This window comes from Pan troglodytes, chromosome 21, assembly GCF_028858775.2.
Source record: "Pan troglodytes isolate AG18354 chromosome 21, NHGRI_mPanTro3-v2.0_pri, whole genome shotgun sequence".
In the NCBI taxonomy this organism is placed as follows: Eukaryota; Metazoa; Chordata; class Mammalia; order Primates; family Hominidae; genus Pan; species Pan troglodytes.
In genome coordinates this window covers 57,167,715-57,187,832 of record NC_072419.2, presented here as the reverse complement: position 1 = coordinate 57,187,832, position 20,118 = coordinate 57,167,715, and the positions used below count along the sequence as shown (strand labels likewise).

Here is a 20,118-nt window from a genome sequence, read left to right as displayed (position 1 = left end):
GAGACACTGAGAAGATTCTGATACAATTCTGGAAGGATTGCAATATCTGTGACTGCATTAAGAATCTTGCTTGGGCTTGGGTTGATGTCATCAAGGAGTGTATGAATGGCATCTGGAAGAATACACTCAAGAGGTTTGTCCATGACTTAAAAGGATTTGCATAAATCACAAAGTCTGTGGTTGAGATGGCAAACAACTTTAACCTGGGTGTGGATGAGGACAACAGAGGAGCTCCTAGAGGTGATTCCTGAGGAATTGACTGGTGAGGAGCTGTGGGAACTAGAACAAGTTCCCGCATAGGTGAAGAGGAAAGAGAAAAGGAAACTGCAGGAAAAGCAAAAGAAGAACCCTCAAGAAAATTCAGTGAAGGATTTAGCAGTGCAGACCTCAGCAAGCTACTTAAGTTTGAAAACACGTGGCCGGGCTTGGTGGCTCACGCCTGTAATCCCAGCATTTTGGGAGGCCGAGGCTGGTGGATCATCTGAGGTCAGGAGTTCAAGACCAGCCTGGCCGACATGGTGAAACCCCGTCTCTACTAAAAATACAAAAAAATTAGCCGGGCGTGGTGGTGGGGCGCCTGTAATCCCAGCCACGAGGCTGAGGCAGGAGAATCGCTTGAACCCGGGAAGTGCAGGTTGCAGTGAGCTGAGATTGTGCCATTGCACTCCAGCTTGGGTGACAAGAGCAAAAAAACTCCATCTCAAACAACAACAAAAAAGTTTGAAAACATGGATCTCAATACCAAAAGGTTTTTATTAATAGAGAAGAATATTCATGGTTCATTATCTGCTTACAATCAAATCTATGATGAAAAAAGGAAACAAAGCACCGTGGGCTTATTCTTAATAAGTGTGAGACCTCCTCAAGAAGAGCCTAAGGCAGGTCCTTCTGCAGTTATCCAGAAGAAGGTATTGTTACCATGGGAGATGGCAGTTCCATGTGTGTTCCTGTTCCTGAAGACCCTCCAGTGGGACAAGATGTAAAGGTGGAAGATAGTGATACTGTTGATTCTGACTCTCTGTAGGCCTAGACTAATGTATGCGTTTGTGTCTTAGCTTTTAAGAAAAAAAATGTTTTTAAAGTTTTTGGGTTTTTTTTTTGAGACGGGGTCTTGCTCTTGTCGCCCAGGCTGGAGTGCAATGGCACGATCTCAGCTCACTGCATCCTCAGTCTCCTGAGTAGCTGGAATTAGAGGCGCCTGCCACCACGTCCGGTTAATTTTTTGTATTTTTAGTAGAGATGAGGTTTCACCATGTTGGCCAGGCTGGTGTCGAACTCCTGTCCTTGTGATCCACCTGCCTTGGCCTCCCAAAGTGCTGGGAAAGTTTTTTTTTATATATATATTTTTTAAGCTTATAGAATAGGCATATGAAGATAGAAAATATTTTTGTACAGCTGTACAATGTGTTTGTTTTTGGGGTTTTTGTTTGTTTCTGAGACGGAGTCTTGCTATGTTGCCCAGGCTAGAGTGCTGTGCTGTGATCTTGGCTCACTGCAACCTCTGCCTCCTGGATTCAAGTGATTCTCCTGCCTCAGCCTCCCGAGTAGCTGGGATTACAGGTGCCCGCCACCATGCGCAGCTATTTTTTTTATTTTCAGTAAAGGTAGGGTTTCACCATGTTGGTCAGGCTGGTCTCAAGCTCTTGACCTCAGGTGATCCACCCGCCTGGGCCTCCCAAAGTGCTGAGATTACAGGTGTGAGCCACTGTGCCTGGCCAATCTGTTTGTGTTTTAAGCTAAGTATTACTACAAAAGAGTCAAAAAGTTAAAAATTTAAAAGTGTATAAACCACAGCAAGCTGAGGTTATTATTGAAGAAAAAATATTTTTTAGGGCTGGGCACAGCGGCTTGCAATCCCAGCACTTTGGGAAGCCAAAGCAGGAGGATTGCTCGAGCCCAGGAGTTCAAGGCCAGCCTGGGCAACAGAGGGAGACCCTGTCTTTACAAAATTTACCCTAGTGTGGTGGCACACACCTGTAGTCCCCAGGACTGAGGCGGAGGTGGGAGGATCGCATGAGCCCAAGAGGTTGAGGCTGCAGTGAGCCGATTGTGCCACTGCACTCCAGCCTGAGCAACAAAGTGAGACTTTGTCTCAAAAAAAAAAAAAAAATTTTTTTTTTTTTTTTTTTAGTAAAACTTGTGTAGCCTAAGTGTTCATAAAGTCTACAGTAGTGTACAGTAATGTCCCAGGCTTTCATATTGACTCACCCAGAGTAACTTCTAGTCCTGTAAGCTTTGTTCATGGTATCATTTATCTTTTACATTGTATTTTTACTGTACCTTTTCTGTGCTCAGCTATGTTTAAACATACAAATATTTACCATTGTGTTAATCATTGCCTATGGTAATCAGTACAGAAACATGCTGTACAGGTTTGTAGCCTAAGAGCAATAAGCTATGCCATGTAGCCTAGGCGTGTAGTAGGTTCTACCATCTAGGTCTGTGTGAATACACTCGAGGATTTCACACCATGATACATTTTTCAGAATGCATCCCTGTGGTTTAGCAACACATGACTGTATAGTAAACCTGAAGTCTTTAGTAACTTCCTTCATTTAGGTTATTCTTGTTATTTCTAGCTGCAAAATGTTTATCTTGAAGTCATTTGTCTTTGGTTTAACTAAAATGTGACTTTTTTCCCCTAAACATTGAGAAAGAACTTAGCATTTTTTAAATTTACACTGACAAAAATATTTGGTTTAAGATAGCTTTTTTTTGAGTTTCTATTTGATAAAGTTACTATACAAAAGGAAAAAACATACTAAAATCAGTGCTTTTTTTTGAGACAGTTTTGCTCTTGTCACCCAGGCTGGAGTGCAATGGCCGATCTCGGCTCGTTGCAACCTCCACCTCCCAGCTTCAAGCGATTGTCCTGCCTCACCCTCCTGAAGTAGCTGGGATTACAGGCGCCCACCACCACGCTCAGCTTATTTTTTTGTATTTTTAGTTGAGATGGGGTTTCACCATGTTGGCCAGGCTGCTCTTGAACTCCTGACCTTAGGTGATCCACCCACCTCGGCCTCCCAAAGTGCTGGGATTACAGGCGTGAGCCACCACGCGTGGCCTAAAATCAATGCATTATTAAGAATATCCGGGGGGAATCTGGAATCTGTTAACTGCCTATCTGAAGTGGCATTCTAATTCTAGTTTTTGTGTTTACTTTAGGACTATCGGACAAAACCTTTCTGCTGCAGCGCTTGTCCATTTTCCTCAAAATTCTTCTCTGCCTACAAAAGTCATTTCCGCAATGTCCATAGTGAAGACTTTGAAAATAGGATTCTCCTTAATTGCCCCTACTGTACCTTCAATGCAGACAAAAAGACTTTGGAAACACACATTAAAATATTTCATGCTCCGAACGCCAGCGCACCAAGTAGCAGCCTCAGCACTTTCAAAGATAAAAACAAAAATGATGGCCTTAAACCTAAGCAGGCTGACAGTGTAGAGCAAGCTGTTTATTACTGTAAGAAGTGCACTTACCGAGATCCTCTTTATGAAATAGTTAGGAAGCACATTTACAGGGAACATTTTCAGCATGTGGCAGCACCTTACATAGCAAAGGCAGGAGAAAAATCACTCAATGGGGCAGTCCCCTTAGGCTCAAATGCCCGAGAAGAGAGTAGTATTCACTGCAAGCGATGCCTTTTCATGCCAAAGTCCTATGAAGCTTTGGTACAGCATGTCATCGAAGACCATGAACGTATAGGCTATCAGGTCACTGCCATGATTGGGCACACAAATGTAGTGGTTCCCCGATCCAAACCCTTGATGCTAATTGCTCCCAAACCTCAAGACAAGAAGAGCATGGGACTCCCACCAAGAATCGGTTCCCTTGCTTCTGGAAATGTCCGGTCTTTACCATCACAGCAGATGGTGAATCGACTCTCAATACCAAAGCCTAACTTAAATTCTACAGGAGTCAACATGATGTCCAGTGTTCATCTGCAGCAGAACAACTATGGAGTCAAATCTGTAGGCCAGGGTTACAGTGTTGGTCAGTCAATGAGACTGGGTCTAGGTGGCAACGCACCAGTTTCCATTCCTCAACAATCTCAGTCTGTAAAGCAGTTACTTCCAAGTGGAAATGGAAGGTCTTATGGGCTTGGGTCAGAGCAGAGGTCCCAGGCACCAGCAAGATACTCCCTGCAGTCTGCTAATGCCTCTTCTCTCTCATCGGGCCAGTTAAAGTCTCCTTCCCTCTCTCAGTCACAGGCATCCAGAGTGTTAGGTCAGTCCAGTTCCAAACCTGCTGCAGCTGCCACAGGCCCTCCCCCAGGTAACACTTCCTCAACTCAAAAGTGGAAAATATGTACAATCTGTAATGAGCTTTTTCCTGAAAATGTCTATAGTGTGCACTTCGAAAAAGAACATAAAGCTGAGAAAGTCCCAGCAGTAGCCAACTACATTATGAAAATACACAATTTTACTAGCAAATGCCTCTACTGTAATCGCTATTTACCCACAGATACCCTGCTCAACCATATGTTAATTCATGGTCTGTCTTGTCCATATTGCCGTTCAACTTTCAATGATGTGGAAAAGATGGCCGCACACATGCGGATGGTTCACATTGATGAAGAGATGGGACCTAAAACAGATTCTACTTTGAGTTTTGATTTGACATTGCAGCAGGGTAGTCACACTAACATCCATCTCCTGGTAACTACATACAATCTGAGGGATGCCCCAGCTGAATCTGTTGCTTACCATGCCCAAAATAATCCTCCAGTTCCTCCAAAGCCACAGCCAAAAGTTCAGGAAAAGGCAGATATCCCTGTAAAAAGTTCACCTCAAGCTGCAGTGCCCTATAAAAAAGATGTTGGGAAAACCCTTTGTCCTCTTTGCTTTTCAATCCTAAAAGGACCCATATCTGATGCACTTGCACATCACTTACGAGAGAGGCACCAAGTTATTCAGACGGTTCATCCAGTTGAGAAAAAGCTCACCTACAAATGTATCCATTGCCTTGGTGTGTATACCAGCAACATGACCGCCTCAACTATCACTCTGCATCTAGTTCACTGCAGGGGTGTTGGAAAGACCCAAAATGGCCAGGATAAGACAAATGCACCCTCTCGGCTTAATCAGTCTCCAAGTCTGGCACCTGTGAAGCGCACTTATGAGCAAATGGAATTTCCCTTACTGAAAAAACGAAAGTTAGATGATGATAGTGATTCACCCAGCTTCTTTGAAGAGAAGCCTGAAGAGCCTGTTGTTTTAGCTTTAGACCCCAAGGGTCATGAAGATGATTCCTATGAAGCCAGGAAAAGCTTTCTAACAAAGTATTTCAACAAACAGCCCTATCCCACCAGGAGAGAAATTGAGAAGCTAGCAGCCAGTTTATGGTTATGGAAGAGTGACATCGCTTCCCATTTTAGTAACAAAAGGAAGAAGTGTGTCCGTGATTGTGAAAAGTACAAGCCTGGCGTGTTGCTGGGGTTTAACATGAAAGAATTAAATAAAGTCAAGCATGAGATGGATTTTGATGCTGAGTGGCTATTTGAAAATCATGATGAGAAGGATTCCAGAGTCAATGCTAGTAAGACTGCTGACAAAAAGCTCAACCTTGGGAAGGAAGATGACAGTTCCTCAGACAGTTTTGAAAATTTGGAAGAAGAATCCAATGAAAGTGGTAGCCCTTTTGACCCTGTTTTTGAAGTTGAACCTAAAATCTCTAGCGATAACCCAGAGGAACATGTACTGAAGGTAATTCCTGAGGATGCTTTAGAATCTGAGGAGAAGCTAGACCAAAAAGAGGATGGTTCAAAATACGAAACTATTCATTTGACTGAGGAACCAACCAAACTAATGCACAATGCATCTGATAGTGAGGTTGACCAAGACGATGTTGTTGAGTGGAAAGACGGTGCTTCTCCATCTGAGAGTGGGCCTGGATCCCAACAAGTGTCAGACTTTGAGGACAATACCTGCGAAATGAAACCAGGAACCTGGTCTGACGAGTCTTCCCAAAGCGAAGATGCAAGGAGCAGTAAGCCAGCTGCCAAAAAAAAGGCTACCATGCAAGGTAACAGAGAGCAGTTGAAATGGAAGAATAGTTCCTATGGAAAAGTTGAAGGGTTTTGGTCTAAGGACCAGTCACAGTGGAAGAATGCATCTGAGAATGATGAGCGCTTATCTAACCCCCAGATTGAGTGGCAGAATAGCACAATTGACAGTGAGGATGGGGAACAGTTTGACAACATGACTGATGGAGTAGCTGAGCCCATGCATGGCAGCTTAGCCGGAGTTAAACTGAGCAGCCAACAGGCCTAAGTGTCAGGTTCCCTGGCGTTGGTGACATGCTGCAGCCTGGAACTCTGATCTCCAGTGTGACTGCAAAGCTGTCTTCTCACTGGTACTGCCTTGTGAGTACTGGTTGGACTGTGGGGCATGTGGCCGCTGCAGTTCCAGTGGTTATTTCTAAGTCTATGACAGGACAGGCTGTTCTTGCTTCAGAACCTTCTCTGACAGACACGGTAACTAAATGTGAAAAACCAATAAGCTGGTGACTCATGAATACACACGAGGAAAAGCAGAGGTTTATTTTATCTGCCTTTTCAACATTTCTTTCCCTCTGTGAAATGATTGGTCAGATGTCTTTGAGAAGTGTTAAACTAATTCACATGGTAGTGTAGGGCCAACATACAAGCTACCAGTCTAATGTGTATAGTAGACTTTGGGAAAAGCGATTTTTTTTTCATGTATTCATTCTGAATAGTTGAAATGTATATTTGTACAGTCTTTTAGACCTATTCAAGTGATGCTCATGATCCTGTTACTGTGTGCCCATCATAGATTTCTTTTTTTAGTGTTGCCCTTGCTGTGTAATAAACGCTCTATCTAGTTTACCTAGCAAAAGCTCAAAACTGCGCTAGTATGGACTTTTTGGACAGACTTAGTTTTTGCACATAACCTTGTACAATCTTGCAACAGAGGCCAGCCACGTAAGATATATATCTGGACTCTCTTGTATTATAGGATTTTTCTTGTTCTGAATATCCTTGACATTACAGCTGTCAAAAACAAAAACTGGTATTTCAGATCTGTTTTCTGAAATCTTTTAAGCTAAAATCACATGCAAGAATTGACTTTGCAGCTACTAATTTTGACACCTTTTAGATCTGTATAAAAGTGTGTTGTGTTGAAGCAGCAAACCAATGAGTGCTGCATTTTGGATATTTAGTTTTATCTTTAGTTCAACACCATCATGGTGGATTCATTTATACCATCTAATATATGACACACTGTTGTAGTATGTATAATTTTGTGATCTTTATTTTCCCTTTGTATTCATTTTAAGCATCTAAATAAATTGCTGTATTGTGCTTAATGTAAATATTTGCTTTATTACACATGACAGTCCTGTGTGTCCATTATATCTTTTGCCATTTAATGCCATAACTCTTTCATCAGAGATGGCAGCCACAGTCACAGAGGAAACTTGCGGAAAACCCAAGATCTGTCATCTGCAAATAGAATGCTTTCTCTTGAGGCACCTGGTACAAAATCTGTTTTTCGTTTTTTTTTTTTTTTTTTTAACTGAAAAATAAACACCCTTGAGTTTTTCAGTTCACCTTTTGTTAAGGAGCAGAGCCTGCATATATATGTAAATGTCTCAATGATAAAAAAAAAATGTAAACATGGATTGGCATTAATTTGCAGGCAGAATCTTAATAGCCTGATGGGTTTTTTTGTTTGTTTTTTTCTTCTAGATGAAGTTAAGCGTTCGTTTTCACCTTACGATGGGAACAACTGTAGTGCAGGCAGCTCTGCCTCTATTGCCACTCTTGGCCCTCTTGCTATTAAGGGAAAGGCTTTGAAGAGCACAGCACTGACAGGGCTGTAAAGATGGAAGGAGCTGGTATTTTTACCATGCGTAGATTCCCAAGAGAACTTGTACTAAAAAGCAGAAAGTTACAAGGAAGCAGAATTAGGCCAACATTTCCAGCAATTAAAACAATGATGGGAAACTCCAATCCATGAGGAGGCTGGTCAGTCACCTCAAGGATACTGGCCTAAAGAAGTCTGAAGTGGCTGATGTCCATAACTTCTGAGTCCGTTTCCAAAAGAAAGACTCTTGTTAATGCTGTTAACAGAGAGTAGAGATTTGACCAGCCTCTCCCTAAAATGTTACGCTTCTCAACAACAGTACAGGAAGAAGTGCAAGAGTAGACTAGAACCTTTAAGGAATTTGGGGCTGGAACGGAGCTATGTTGCATCTGTTGTTATACAGGTAGACTATAAATTCTACATGCACCAGCCAAAACTTAGGATGTCCCCAAATTAAGATACTACAGATTACCAAATCAGAAATAACCAGCTGGATTTAGGCCAGCTCACATTTATTTGGAAATTACCCTCCCTGATTAACAGGCTTCTGAGTTGTACGTGGAAGACTAATGAGACTTGTACAAGACACCACGGGGCTTGGGGTCCAGGTCCCAGTTGGATATCGGAACAGACACAGATAAGTGTGTTTGTTTCCTCATTAAGGTGGTGGGAGTGTGCCTTTTGGCATTCAGAAAAGGGTTTAGCCACCCTAAGAGTTGGAAATAAAGATTCCCAACTGGAAATGTTGCAGAATCCCTACAAGTGTCTCAATAAAAGCCATTTTAAAAGAATATTGTTGCTACTGTTTGCTTTTCAAATAATCTGGAGATCGTTGGCTATGGCAACGTGCTGCCACCTAATTAGAGAATGCCTGTAAATGTAGGCTGAACAATTCTAACATGAGAAAACCTAAGTATCCTACAGAGGATTGGTGTGTTTTGTTTTGTTTTGTTTTTGTGGGTGTCGGGGGAGGGGGGTGGGGAGGCGTGTTTTTGGCCCTGCAGGTTTTCTCGTGGGAATGAGTTCACTCAGACAAGCTAGGACTGTGGCTTCTCTCCCTGTTCATCACATAGAGCATTTTCTCATCCTATCTTTGGTTCCTTGTCATTGTATAGGGAGAGGAGAATCTTTATCAAACAGCTTCATTCCCTCTTGCAATTCAAGCAGAAAGGGTGTCTATGCCTCATATCGCTCTAGAGTTGTATGTCAGTTTGATCCCAATGCCTGCCCCTTTGTAACATCCATTTCTGGCATGAACAAAATGAGTGCCAAATTTGAAAACTGCAATGTATTAAAGATGGGAGTTTCCCATCTGAGATGCTTCACACTAGAAACAAACCTGCTTATTGCCAAATAAGTACTACCATACAGAAGTGTAGTTCCTTTACTACTTAGACCTCAGACTACTAGCACTGAGTCCTCGAGATGAGACTCAAGAATTATCACTAGGTGGTTCGTTTTTTGTTTTTGAGATGGAGTCTTGCTCTGCTGCCCAGGCTGGAGTGCAATGGCGCCATCTCAGCTCACCGCAACCTCCGCCTCCTGGGTTCAAGCCATTCTCCTGCCTCACCTTCCCAAGTACTGCCGGGACTACAGGCACGTGCCCCCATGCCAGGATAATTTTTTTTTGTATTTTTAGTAGAGACAGGGTTTCACCGTGTTAGCCAGAATGGTCTCCATCTCCTGACCTTGTGATCCACCCGCCTCAGCCTTTCAAAGTGCTGGGATTACAGGCGTGAGCCACCACGCCCATCCATCTCTACGTGGTTCTATGCCACTAACATTTGAGAACCATTTAGCTTGATGGAAATTTTCTTTCCCTAATGAAATTAAGTAGAACATGTTGAACACATGGATTTTGCAGAGTAGCAGGCAGTGTTTTGTTTTGTTTTTCTGCCTGTTGTGACCCTTCCAGCCCCCCTGCTGAGCAATAATTAGGTGCCAGTTGAGGCATGTTTCACCAAAATGTCATGGAGGAACATCTCTAAAGCTTCCAGAAGACTAGAAATGAAGAGGCTGTTCCCACCATTAGGAAATGGCATTCCAACATACCAATTATCAGTGGGTCACCATGAGGTAATCTAGAAGAAAAACATCTTAGCTGATACAAACTTGACAGGTTTGAAAATAAAAGGCATTTCTCCCATCTGCTGGAAAGTTGGCTTGAAAGCTTGACCAAAGCAAGGTCCCCATTTGCTAATTCTTTGCATCCTGCTTCCCACCAACTTGTACCACTTCGGTAACGGACTACTCGCTGTAACTTGAATGTAGTGGAGCTACAGTATAGGGGGGGTTGTGTTTTAAAGTCAGCATATAAGAGTTGCATATAGTCAAAATCACCCCCGAAAGTTCTTGTCATTATTTCAAAGTGTCCAACCAAGAGGAGGGGACGTGGGAAGGAAGGTCCCTAGTCATTTCCAGAACAAATCTTCCACGCTATTTAATGAGTTTGGCTGCATGTGTGTGTTTTCAGCTTACAGCGTTAATGGATCTGTGATGCAAACCCCTTCCCCATCCAGGACACCACCTAACCTTAAGGTGTAAGACCATTCAAACCTGAACTGGTTTTTGCAATTAAAAATCCTTATTTTGGCCGGGCGCGGTGGCTCACGCCTGTAATCCCAGAACTTTGGGAGGCTGAGGCAGGTGGATCACCTGAGGTCAGGAGTTTGAGACCAGCCTGGCCTACATGGTGAAACCCTGTCTCTACTAAAAATACAAAAATTAGCTGGGCATGGTGGTGGGCGCCTGTAATCCCAGCTACTCAGGAGGCTAAGCCAGGAGAATCACTTGAACCCAGGAGGCAGAGGTTGCAGTGAGCCAAGATCCCGCCATTGCACTCCAGCCCGGGTGACGAGTGAAACTCCGTCTTAAAAAAAAAAGAAAAAAAATCCTTATTTTATTTATGTACCTTTAATAATGTCTTATTACTATAAGTGAAGAAAAATGGATACTCTAATAAGCAGAGCAGGCACCTTTTAGGAACCATAAAGCAGAAGTAAAAGGGCTTTTCCAATATACTTGATGTGAGTGCTGTACTGGCTGCCATCCTAGACTGCAGTGGGACGTGACAGCTGTGTACATGAAGTAGCCAGTCTAGGAATCAAAAGTAGAGATCCCGCCTTGGAGAGATGGAGGAAGAGACAGTGGCATGACTTAGCCATTGCCACTCCGTCTGCCAGCAAAGCTGGATCAGCATCCCCTGGGGAAGCTCAACTAGAACCCTCTCCCCCAAGGACAGGACTCCGGACAAGGGGCTCCACTACACCCTACAAGGACAATATTGTTCCTAAAAACACCTGAATCTTAGGCATCGTGAATACACAGCTACCCAACGGGTATTTTCAGAACGGATGTGTAGTTCTGGGACTAACTGTAAAGCACTGGAATCCAAGGTATTTGAGTCCTCAAAACAGTCCAACCCCAATCCTCCGCACTGTCCTCCAAAAACCCCCAAACCTTGTATTGGGAGTAGGAACTCCAGGTTTCAGGTGCTGACATGGAGGTGCAGAGAAGCTAACTTGTCCTGACATCTCAGCTGGCAAAGGGGAAGCTGCTGACTAGGACATGGGATATCTGAGTCCACAGCCACCGGTATTTCCGGCCACACCATGCACCTGGGCCTAGGATAGAGACTGGCCTTGGAAGAAAGTTGGCTGCTGCTATGAATGAAAAGATGTGTGAGCCCCACTCTCACAGTGTTCAGTCCCTGGCTCAGCGTTCCCCAAACTGACTCTCACTCCACCACCATTGTCAGTTGTGCCACATCTGCCTCACAACTGCTTTATGTTCTTAGTATGTCTCAACTCCCGCCACCACTTTTTTGGGGGGACAGGGTCTCCTTTGTCACACAGGCTGGAGTGCAGTGGCACGATTACAGCTCTGCAGCCTCAACCTGCTGGGCTCAGGCAATCCTCCTGCCTCAGCCTCCCGACTACTGGGATTACAGGTGTGAGCCACCATGCCTCACCCTCACTCCCCCTTTTAAAGGAAAACGATGTCACCAAAAAGCAAAATCACCATAATTTGCCACAAATTCAGATGACCATAAAAGTGACTATGAAAGTAAATACAAGACAAACATTAGATTTTTGCTACCTGTTATCGCATGCTGAGGCTGCAAGCCTGAGACTTGCGCTATTAAAAAGGAAAATCAGGCCGGGTGCGGTAGCTCATGCCTGTAATGCCAGCACTTTGGGAGGCTGAGGCAGGTGGCTCACCTGAGGTCAAGAGTTCGAGACCAGCCTGACCAACATGGAGAAACCCCCATCTCTACTAAAAATACAAAAAAAGTTAGCCGGGCATGGTGACACATGTCTGTAATCCCAGCTACTCAGGAGGCTGAGGCAGGAGAATCGCTTGAACCGGGGAGGCAGAGGTTGTGGTGAGCCAAGATCGTGTCATTGCACTCTAGCCTGGGCAACAAGAGCAAAATTCCGTCTCAAAAAAAGGAAAATCAGAGCAGGGTCCCAGGTCCATAAGCACCAAAATGAGCCTCAGCCCAGACCCGCCTTATCCCAGGATGACTCTGCTACCTCTAGCATGCCGGATAGTGCTGAGCTAGGGGCTGACAGATGGGCTTCAAGCCCAGCCTGGGCTCTGGCTCCAAGAGCTGCTCAGGGAACTCTGCTTCCTTTAGCAGTGACTACTCACTTTGCTTTGCCCAACCTCAGACCCTTTTATATTAATTAGGACTCTCACTGGCAGGTAACGGGAAATCCAGCTCAGACGGTGCTTAATAAAGGTGACAAGGGGGCAACTGGCTGTGTCTGGGGAGGGCAAGCTGCTCAGGGACATCACCAAGGATTCAGGTTTTCTGTCTCCATCCTGCCACCCACGGGGACACTTCATCCTAGGCAGGCACCCCGGTATTCATAGGGTGCCTTCCACTTACCTAACCTGAGAGGTTTCCCCTTCATTCAGTATTGAGAAAGAATCCTGAATTCTGAGCCAACTGGACCATTCCAGAACATCCGACTAAGCTGATGGGCTTAGTCCAAAGCTACCTGGTCACTGAGCTAGCATTACCCTGGTTGGCTTAGACTAGTCAGGACCCATCTCTGAAGCTCGGGTGAAAGCAGTTCAACCCAAAACTGGAAACCAATTCAAAACCAATTCCATGCTACACTCAGAAGGTGCAGAGCGATGCTAGGACCCAGCACTTCAAAGGAAGCCTTGTGCCATATGAAAACCAGATAAAAGGTGCAATTGCTCCAACTCAGAAGACGAAGCAAGTTCTGAAAAATCTCTTGACTGGTATTCTTTGGAAGCAAGTGATTCCCAGCCCTGGCTACATACTGAAATCAACTGGGGAGGTTTAAAGACAGGTGATGCTAAGTTTTCCCCTCCCCTGCTTGGAGATTCTGATGTAATTGGTTTGAGGTGTGGCCCAGCTGATTCCCAGACGGAACTGGCTTAAAGGGATGCGCAGTGAACGTGGGCTACAAGCTCGAGCCTTCCCTTGAATAGTATGTCTGCTCCAGGCAGTTTCCTTTGAGACCACTTATTCTTTTTCCCCGCCACTCAACAAACACCTGCTAGCAGCCTAAGAAGAACCTGTACACTCAGAGATGCAACCTGCGTGTAGAAAACCATTTCAAGAGTGTAGACTTGCCCCAACATCTCCTTGGTTCATCCCGGCAACAAGGAGACCGTGGCCTAAGCTGGAATCCTTACCTTCTGGGTAGAGTCCCCACTGCAGCAGCACCAGGCTTGGGGATGCCAACAGAAGACCCGCTCCTCCAGGTCTCCTCCCTTTCATTCACCTCGGCCTGGCTCCTCCAGATGAAACTCCGCCCATTACGTCTAAAACGGAGCATCTCCGTGGAAGGCCCAGTGAGAAACCCCTCCTGGTTGGAGAGGCTGGCCTCGGGTGCTCATGCCTCACTGGTTTGGTTTTTAAGGGGAACCGTATGTTCATTCTGACCAAATATAATGCTTGTGTCCCCTGCAGTCCTCCCCTTAACTGCTTCTCCAAACCCAGCATCATGAGCAGCCCTTAAAGCACACTCTGCCAGAAGGCCCAGCAAAGACTGCAGAGGCCAGCCTCAGACCTGCTGCCCTCCACTCCCTCCTACTGCTGCAAGCCTGAAATGCATCAAGCTGATGATCACCTGTAAGAATTTCCAGGCTTTTGAGCCCATAGCAAGCCCAGGGAACTCAGAGAGGAGATTCTGTGACAGCTGCTTGAAATTAGAACTACTTGGAACTCCTTCCAAAGATGTTTGCACTCTTCACCATAATGCAAAGTGGGATTTAGTGGGATTTTGCTTTAAGATGGAGAGGAAGGTTCCTGGAAACCTGTAGCTGCCTGAGTCAACTAAACATCTCCAAGGAGTTGGTAAACCCTGTAAGCAGACATTGTGGGGTACCTGTCTAGCTTCTAACCTTCCCAAGAACTCCCCTTTTTACCCCAAGAAGGAGAGTTTTTATCATAAGTAGGTGTTGGATTTTGTCAAATGCTTATTTTCTGCATCTATTGAGATGATCATGTGGTTTTTGTCCTTTATTAATATGGTGTGGTACACTGATCTTCAGATGTTAAACCAACCTTGCACTCCTGGAAGAAATCCTGCTTGGTTATGGCGTATAATCCTTTTTTATATGTTGCTGGATTCTGTTTCCTGATATTTTCTTGATTTTGCATTTGTATTCTTGTGGAATATTGGTGTAGCTTTCTTACAATGTCTGACCTGGTATCAGTCACCTCCCAAAGGAGAGCCCTGGACAGCACACACTTCTCTAGTGGGACCCCATGCCTCATCCTCAGGGAGTTTGGAATTGGGGTACAGAGGTGCTAGCTAGACTGCCAATTGCTTGAACTGCAGTGACCATCTAGCTGCCATCCTCCACCACATTAAGCTGAGACCGAGATGCATTTCTTCACACACTCCATATCCTTGGAATAAATTTCCCATTGTCTGAGTCTCTGGTTCTACGGATCTCAAATGCAAATGCCCACAGGGGCTAGGCAAGTGAAATAAATTAGTGAAATAATTTGAGCATAAGAAAAGCCTGGAGACCAGGACCCCCCCTCCAAAGCAACTTGACTTTATGTAGCTCATTGTTTAAAATTAGAATATCTGGCACTAAAAACAGTGGGCTCACATTCTTAAGGCAACAAGCAAACAAACAGGAAATTCAGTTCTTTATATGCATTCTCCTAATTTTTAATTGGTGGCAACTGATTTTAACCATTTTTTGAATAGGCAAACACCAAAATATCAAAACTTTTAAAGAACAGTGAAAAGGATACCTCTCACCCCAGATATCCACCATTCTCAAATTTGTGTTTATCCTTCCAGAGAATAGTAATGTCTTTTTTACATAGATAATAGCATACAACATACATTTTTCTGCATTTGGCTTTCATATCTTGGCGATGTTTCCACACCAATTCATAAAGAACTCTTAACCCATTTTTACAACATTATAGTATTCCATCATATGGTTGAGCTATAAAGGAATAAAACCCAGATCAATAATCACTTGGGTTCTTTCTAATCTTTTGCTATCTCACTGTGCAGTGACTAACCTTGTACATTTATCTTTTCTTTCTTGTGTGTGTAAGCTGGATTCCTAGGGGTGGAATTACTGGGTCTGAGGACATTTCCCCCCGCAACCCCCTTTTTTTTTTTTTTTAAGAGATTGGGTTTTGCTTTGTCATCCAGGCTGGAGTGCAGTGGCATGATCACGGCTTACTGCAGCCTCAACCTCCTGGGCTCACTCAAGCGATCCTGCTGCCTCAGCCTACTGAGTAGCTAGGACCATTTCTAATTTTGTTAGGTATGCCAATTGCCCCCCCATGAGAATGGTGTCCCACCATCAATGTACAAGAATATGTTTCTTCAAAATATCACCAGCAAGACCAGGCACAGTGGCTCAAGCCTGTAATCCCAGCACTTTAGGAGGCTGAGGCAGGTGGATCACTTGAGGCCAGGAGTTTGAGACCAGCCCGGCCAACATGGCAAAACCCCATCTTTACTAAAAACACAAAAATTAGCTGGGCATGTTGGTGCGCACCTGTAATCCCAGCTACTTGGGTGCCTGAGGTGGGAGGATCATTTGAGCCCAGGAGGCAGGGGTTGCAGTGAGCTGAGATCACACCACTGCACTCCAGCCTGGGCAACAGAGCAGACTCTGTCTCAAAAAAAAAAAATTCAATAGTGTCATCAAAAATTTTAATCCTTGCCAGCCTGAAATGTGAAAAATCTCAGGGTATTTTTCCATACTTATTGGCATACATTAAGGTTGAGTATCTTTTCATGTTTTGCATTTTCTGTGAAACTCCTGTTCATAGCCTTTGCCTGTTTTGCTACTGTTTCCCTTTTTTGTAGGTGACATTTATTAGGGAGATTATCCCTTTGTAGCATGAGATGCAAATATATTTTCCCAATTTGTCATCTATCTTTTGAATTTGCTTAGGATTTTGTTGTTTTGGGATTTTTTGGTTGAGTTTTCCATTGGTTTTGCCATGCAGAAGTTTAAAAATTTTATATATATATAATCAAATTGACCTCTTTTATGGCTTCTCGATTTTGTACACTTCGCCAATGTTTTTAACCTATTTCTTCAATAGATTCGTTTTATTTTACTTTCTAAGACAGGGTAACACTTTGTCACCCAGGCTGGAGTGCAGTGGCACAATCTCAGCTCACTGCAGACTCAAGTTCCCTGGCTCGAGCAATCTTCCCACCTCCCACCAAGTAGCTGGGTCTATAGGCAAGCACCACCATGCCCAGCTAATTTTTCTATTTTTTACAGATTAGGGGTTTTGCTATGTTGCCCATGCTGGTCTTGAACTCCTGAGCTCAAGCGATCCACCCACCTTGGCCTCCCAAAGTGGTAGGATTCAGGTGTGAGCCACTGCACCCGGCCAATAGATTCATTTTATACATTAAGCTCCTTATCGATTTACAATCCAGGTGTGCTGAGTGAGGTATGGAGCTCTATTTTTTCCAGAAGTTTACCCAATTGTCACAACATGAAAACATCTTAAAACAATTCAGGGCAAACCACACATTTCTGCCAATCAGATACAACCCCAAGGGCTGCTACCTTGAAACCTCTTGCTTTGGTGAGCACGAAGTTCACATCCGCTGGGAAAGTGGGAAAGGGGGTTGACCGAAGAGCCTTGCTCTTGGGAAGAAATCTGCAGTGACCTTTCTACTGGTGTCCCTGTCCAACATCAGCCACAAAAGAAAAAGACTGGCAGTCCTCGGTGGCTCACGACTGTAATCCCAATACTTTGGGTGGCCAAGGTAGGAGGATCGCTTGAGCCCAGGAGGTTGAGACTAGCCTGGACAACATAGCAAAACCCCATCTCTGTTTAAAAAAGAAAAAGATCAGATCACCCTTTCCTAGGCTGCAGTTACCCTTACCAAGGGGTTAGAGGCCATCAATAGTCAGCAATTGAGGACATCATTGACTGGACAATGGAAATGTCAGGCACTTTGCTTTAATGAGGACGCACATGAAGTCACCTGGCACAAGGACAGTGGAGCCGCTCCGAGGACTGAGGTTAGGGGTTGGTGATGGCAGGGCGCAGTGTCCCGGCCTTCCTTCTCCCCAGATGTTTCCAAGTGTCCCTTAAAGCTCATTGTTTGGCAGTGCAAATCCTAGGAACTTTGGAACGGCTACTTCCAGTTCACTTGTCACCTTTTCCCCATAGATTTCCTGTGCAACCTCACCCCTCCTAACAGGACAGGGAAACCCAGAGAGCAGCCTCCATTCTCCCATGACTTCTAACTCTGACACGTAAGGGCAGTCCCTGAGTCACTCGCTGTTCAGGCCCTCAGATGCCGCTGGTCAACTGAGAAACGCAGGACAATCAACCCTTTCCCCATCACAGCCCGGGCCCTGCAACAGCAGCCTCCCATTACTGAGAGCCTCTCGCCAGTGTGCCCAGCATGCACACAGCTCACCTCATGTCACCCTCACCACAACCCATCAGGCCAGAGCCATCCTCATGTCTTACCGCAGGGGCAGCTGGACTCAGAGAGAGCAAGTGAAAAGCCCAGCTCACACAGCTAAGAGGCATGGGAGCGGACAGTGCTGCCAGGCAGGCTAACCTCAGGGCCATGCTCCTAGCGTGGGGCCTGTGGGTCCCTGCTTTAGGACACTCAACGTTGCTGCGGCTTAATCACATGGGATTTCCTTCCAACTCTCCCTGGCCCCTGTTTCAGGCACTGGGAGGAGAAAGAAGCCTGGGAGTGCCCAACACTCAGCAGATCCTCACCCTTCTGGAAATGAGTGTCCTCAACTGCTTGTCTAAAAAATTAACATTAGCTTTCTCCTTTTTCTTCTTTTTTGAGATAGGGTCTCGCTCTGTTGCCCAGGCTGGAGTGCAGTGGCACGATCTTGGCTTGCTGCAACCTCCACCTCCCAGATTCGAGCGATTCTCCTGCCTCAGCCTCCCGAGTAGGTGGGATTACAGGGGTGCACCACAGCACCTGGCTAATTTTTGTATTTTTAGTAGAGATGAGGTTTCACTATGTTGGCCAGGCTGGTCTCGAATTCCTGACCTCAAGTGATCTGCCCACCTTGGCCTCCCAAAGTGCTGGGATTACAGGCGTGAGCCACCTCACCCGGCCAACTTTCCATCCAACGCGTGCTCTCCCTGAGCACACTGGGGCATGCAGAGTGTCCAAACTCCCTTCGATAAAAACAGTCCCAGCCAATACAACACAGCCATGAGAATGATCTACAGTGACACAGCAACAGTGACACCTCCCAAGGTAACATCAAGCCGGTGAGGCCAGAGACAAGAGATGACACACCGTAGGTACACATCTCGTGTGTCCTCTCTTTATACAGAGCACAGAAACAAGAAACTCCAGTCCATATGGTTAGATGTCAGTATGCTGTCAGCCTGGGGTGGGGGTGGGTATGGGCATGGACCAGAAGGGGGCATGAGGGGGCTGCTCAGTGCTGATAATGTTAGTTGCTCAGTCTGGTGAGGCTTAAATAGATACATTCAGTTTGTGAAAAATTTAGTGAACCACTTAGGCACCCCTTTCTGTAATATAAATTATACTTCAATAAAAGTTTGTGCCAACACTACATTTTGGGAGGCCGAAACAGGAGGGTCCCCTGAGCCCAGAAGTTCAAGACCAGCCTGAACAACATAGGGAGACCCTGTCTCTACAAAAAATAAAACAAATTTGAAAAGTTGCCAGGCATGGTGGTGCACATTTGTGGTCCCAGCTACTTGGGAGGCTGAGGCAGGAGGATCACTTGAGCCCAGGAGCTTGAGGTTTCAGGGAGCCATGATCACACCACTGCACTCCAGGCTGGGTGACAGGTGTCTCATTTAAAGAAAAAAAAAATTGTAAAAGTCACCTCAATAAAAAAATGCTGGCCGGGCATGGTGGCTCACACCTGTAACCCCAGCACCTTGGGAGGCCAAAGTAGGAGGATCACCTGAGGTCAGGAGTTCGAGACCAGCCTGGCCAACATGGCAAAACCCCGTCTCTACTAAAAATACAAAAATTAGCTGGGCGTGGTGGTGTGTTCCCGTAATCCCAGCTCCCTGGGAGGCTGAGGCAGGAAAATAGCTTGAACTCGGGAGGCGGAGGTTGCAGTGAGCTGAGATCATGCCACCGCACTACAGCCTGGGTGACAGAGTGAGACTCCATCTCGAAAAAAAAGAAAAGAGAATAAAAATGCTGACTTTTCCAGAAACAAGGGGTCTACCTATATCTCTGAATTCCAAAAATTGTCCTAAACTATTTCCCTGCTTTTCTGTTTTTAATTTTTAAAAACATTTTTAGCCAAGATCTCACTTGGTTACCCAGGCTAGAGTGCAGTGGCACAATCATGGCTCACTGCAGCCTCAACCTCCCAGGCTCAAGCAATCCTCCCACCTCAGCCTCCCAAGTAGCTGGGACCACAGATGTGCACCAGCACGCCAAGCTAATTTTTGTATTTTTGGTAGAGATATGGTCTCATTATGTTGCCCAGGCTGGTCTCAAACTCCTGGGCTTAAGCGATCTGCCTGCCTCGGCCTCCCAAAGTGCTGGGATCACAGGCATGAGCCGCTGCACCTGGCCTCTACTCTATCTTGCCAGATTCATTATTTTAGGCTTCCTTGAAAAACTTTTTCGGGGTGTGGGGGACAGGGTCTTGCTCTGTTGCACATGCTAGGGTGCAGAAGAACAATCACGGCTCACTGCAGTCTTGACCCTGTGCATAAGCGACCCTCCTGCCTCAGCCTCCCAAGATGCTGGGATTACAGGCATGAGTCACCTTGCCCAGGGAGATTATCTTGAAATTCTAATGCAGATCTAC

At 45.2% G+C, this 20,118-nt stretch overlaps 1 protein-coding gene across 6 annotated transcripts in view; it reads left to right on the top strand.

Moving 5' to 3' along the window:
* ADNP (activity dependent neuroprotector homeobox) overlaps positions 1–7,336 on the top strand; it is a 41,111-nt gene extending 33,775 nt beyond the window's left edge. For all 6 annotated transcript variants that reach the window (XM_016938135.4, XM_016938132.4, XM_016938134.4 and 3 more), the window contains one exon: positions 3,166–7,336. In XM_016938135.4, the coding sequence (XP_016793624.1) occupies positions 3,166–6,273 (3,108 nt within the window). In that variant the 3' untranslated portion in view covers positions 6,274–7,336. The remainder of the gene's footprint in view (positions 1–3,165) is intronic.
* The last annotated feature ends 12,782 nt before the right edge of the window (positions 7,337–20,118 follow it).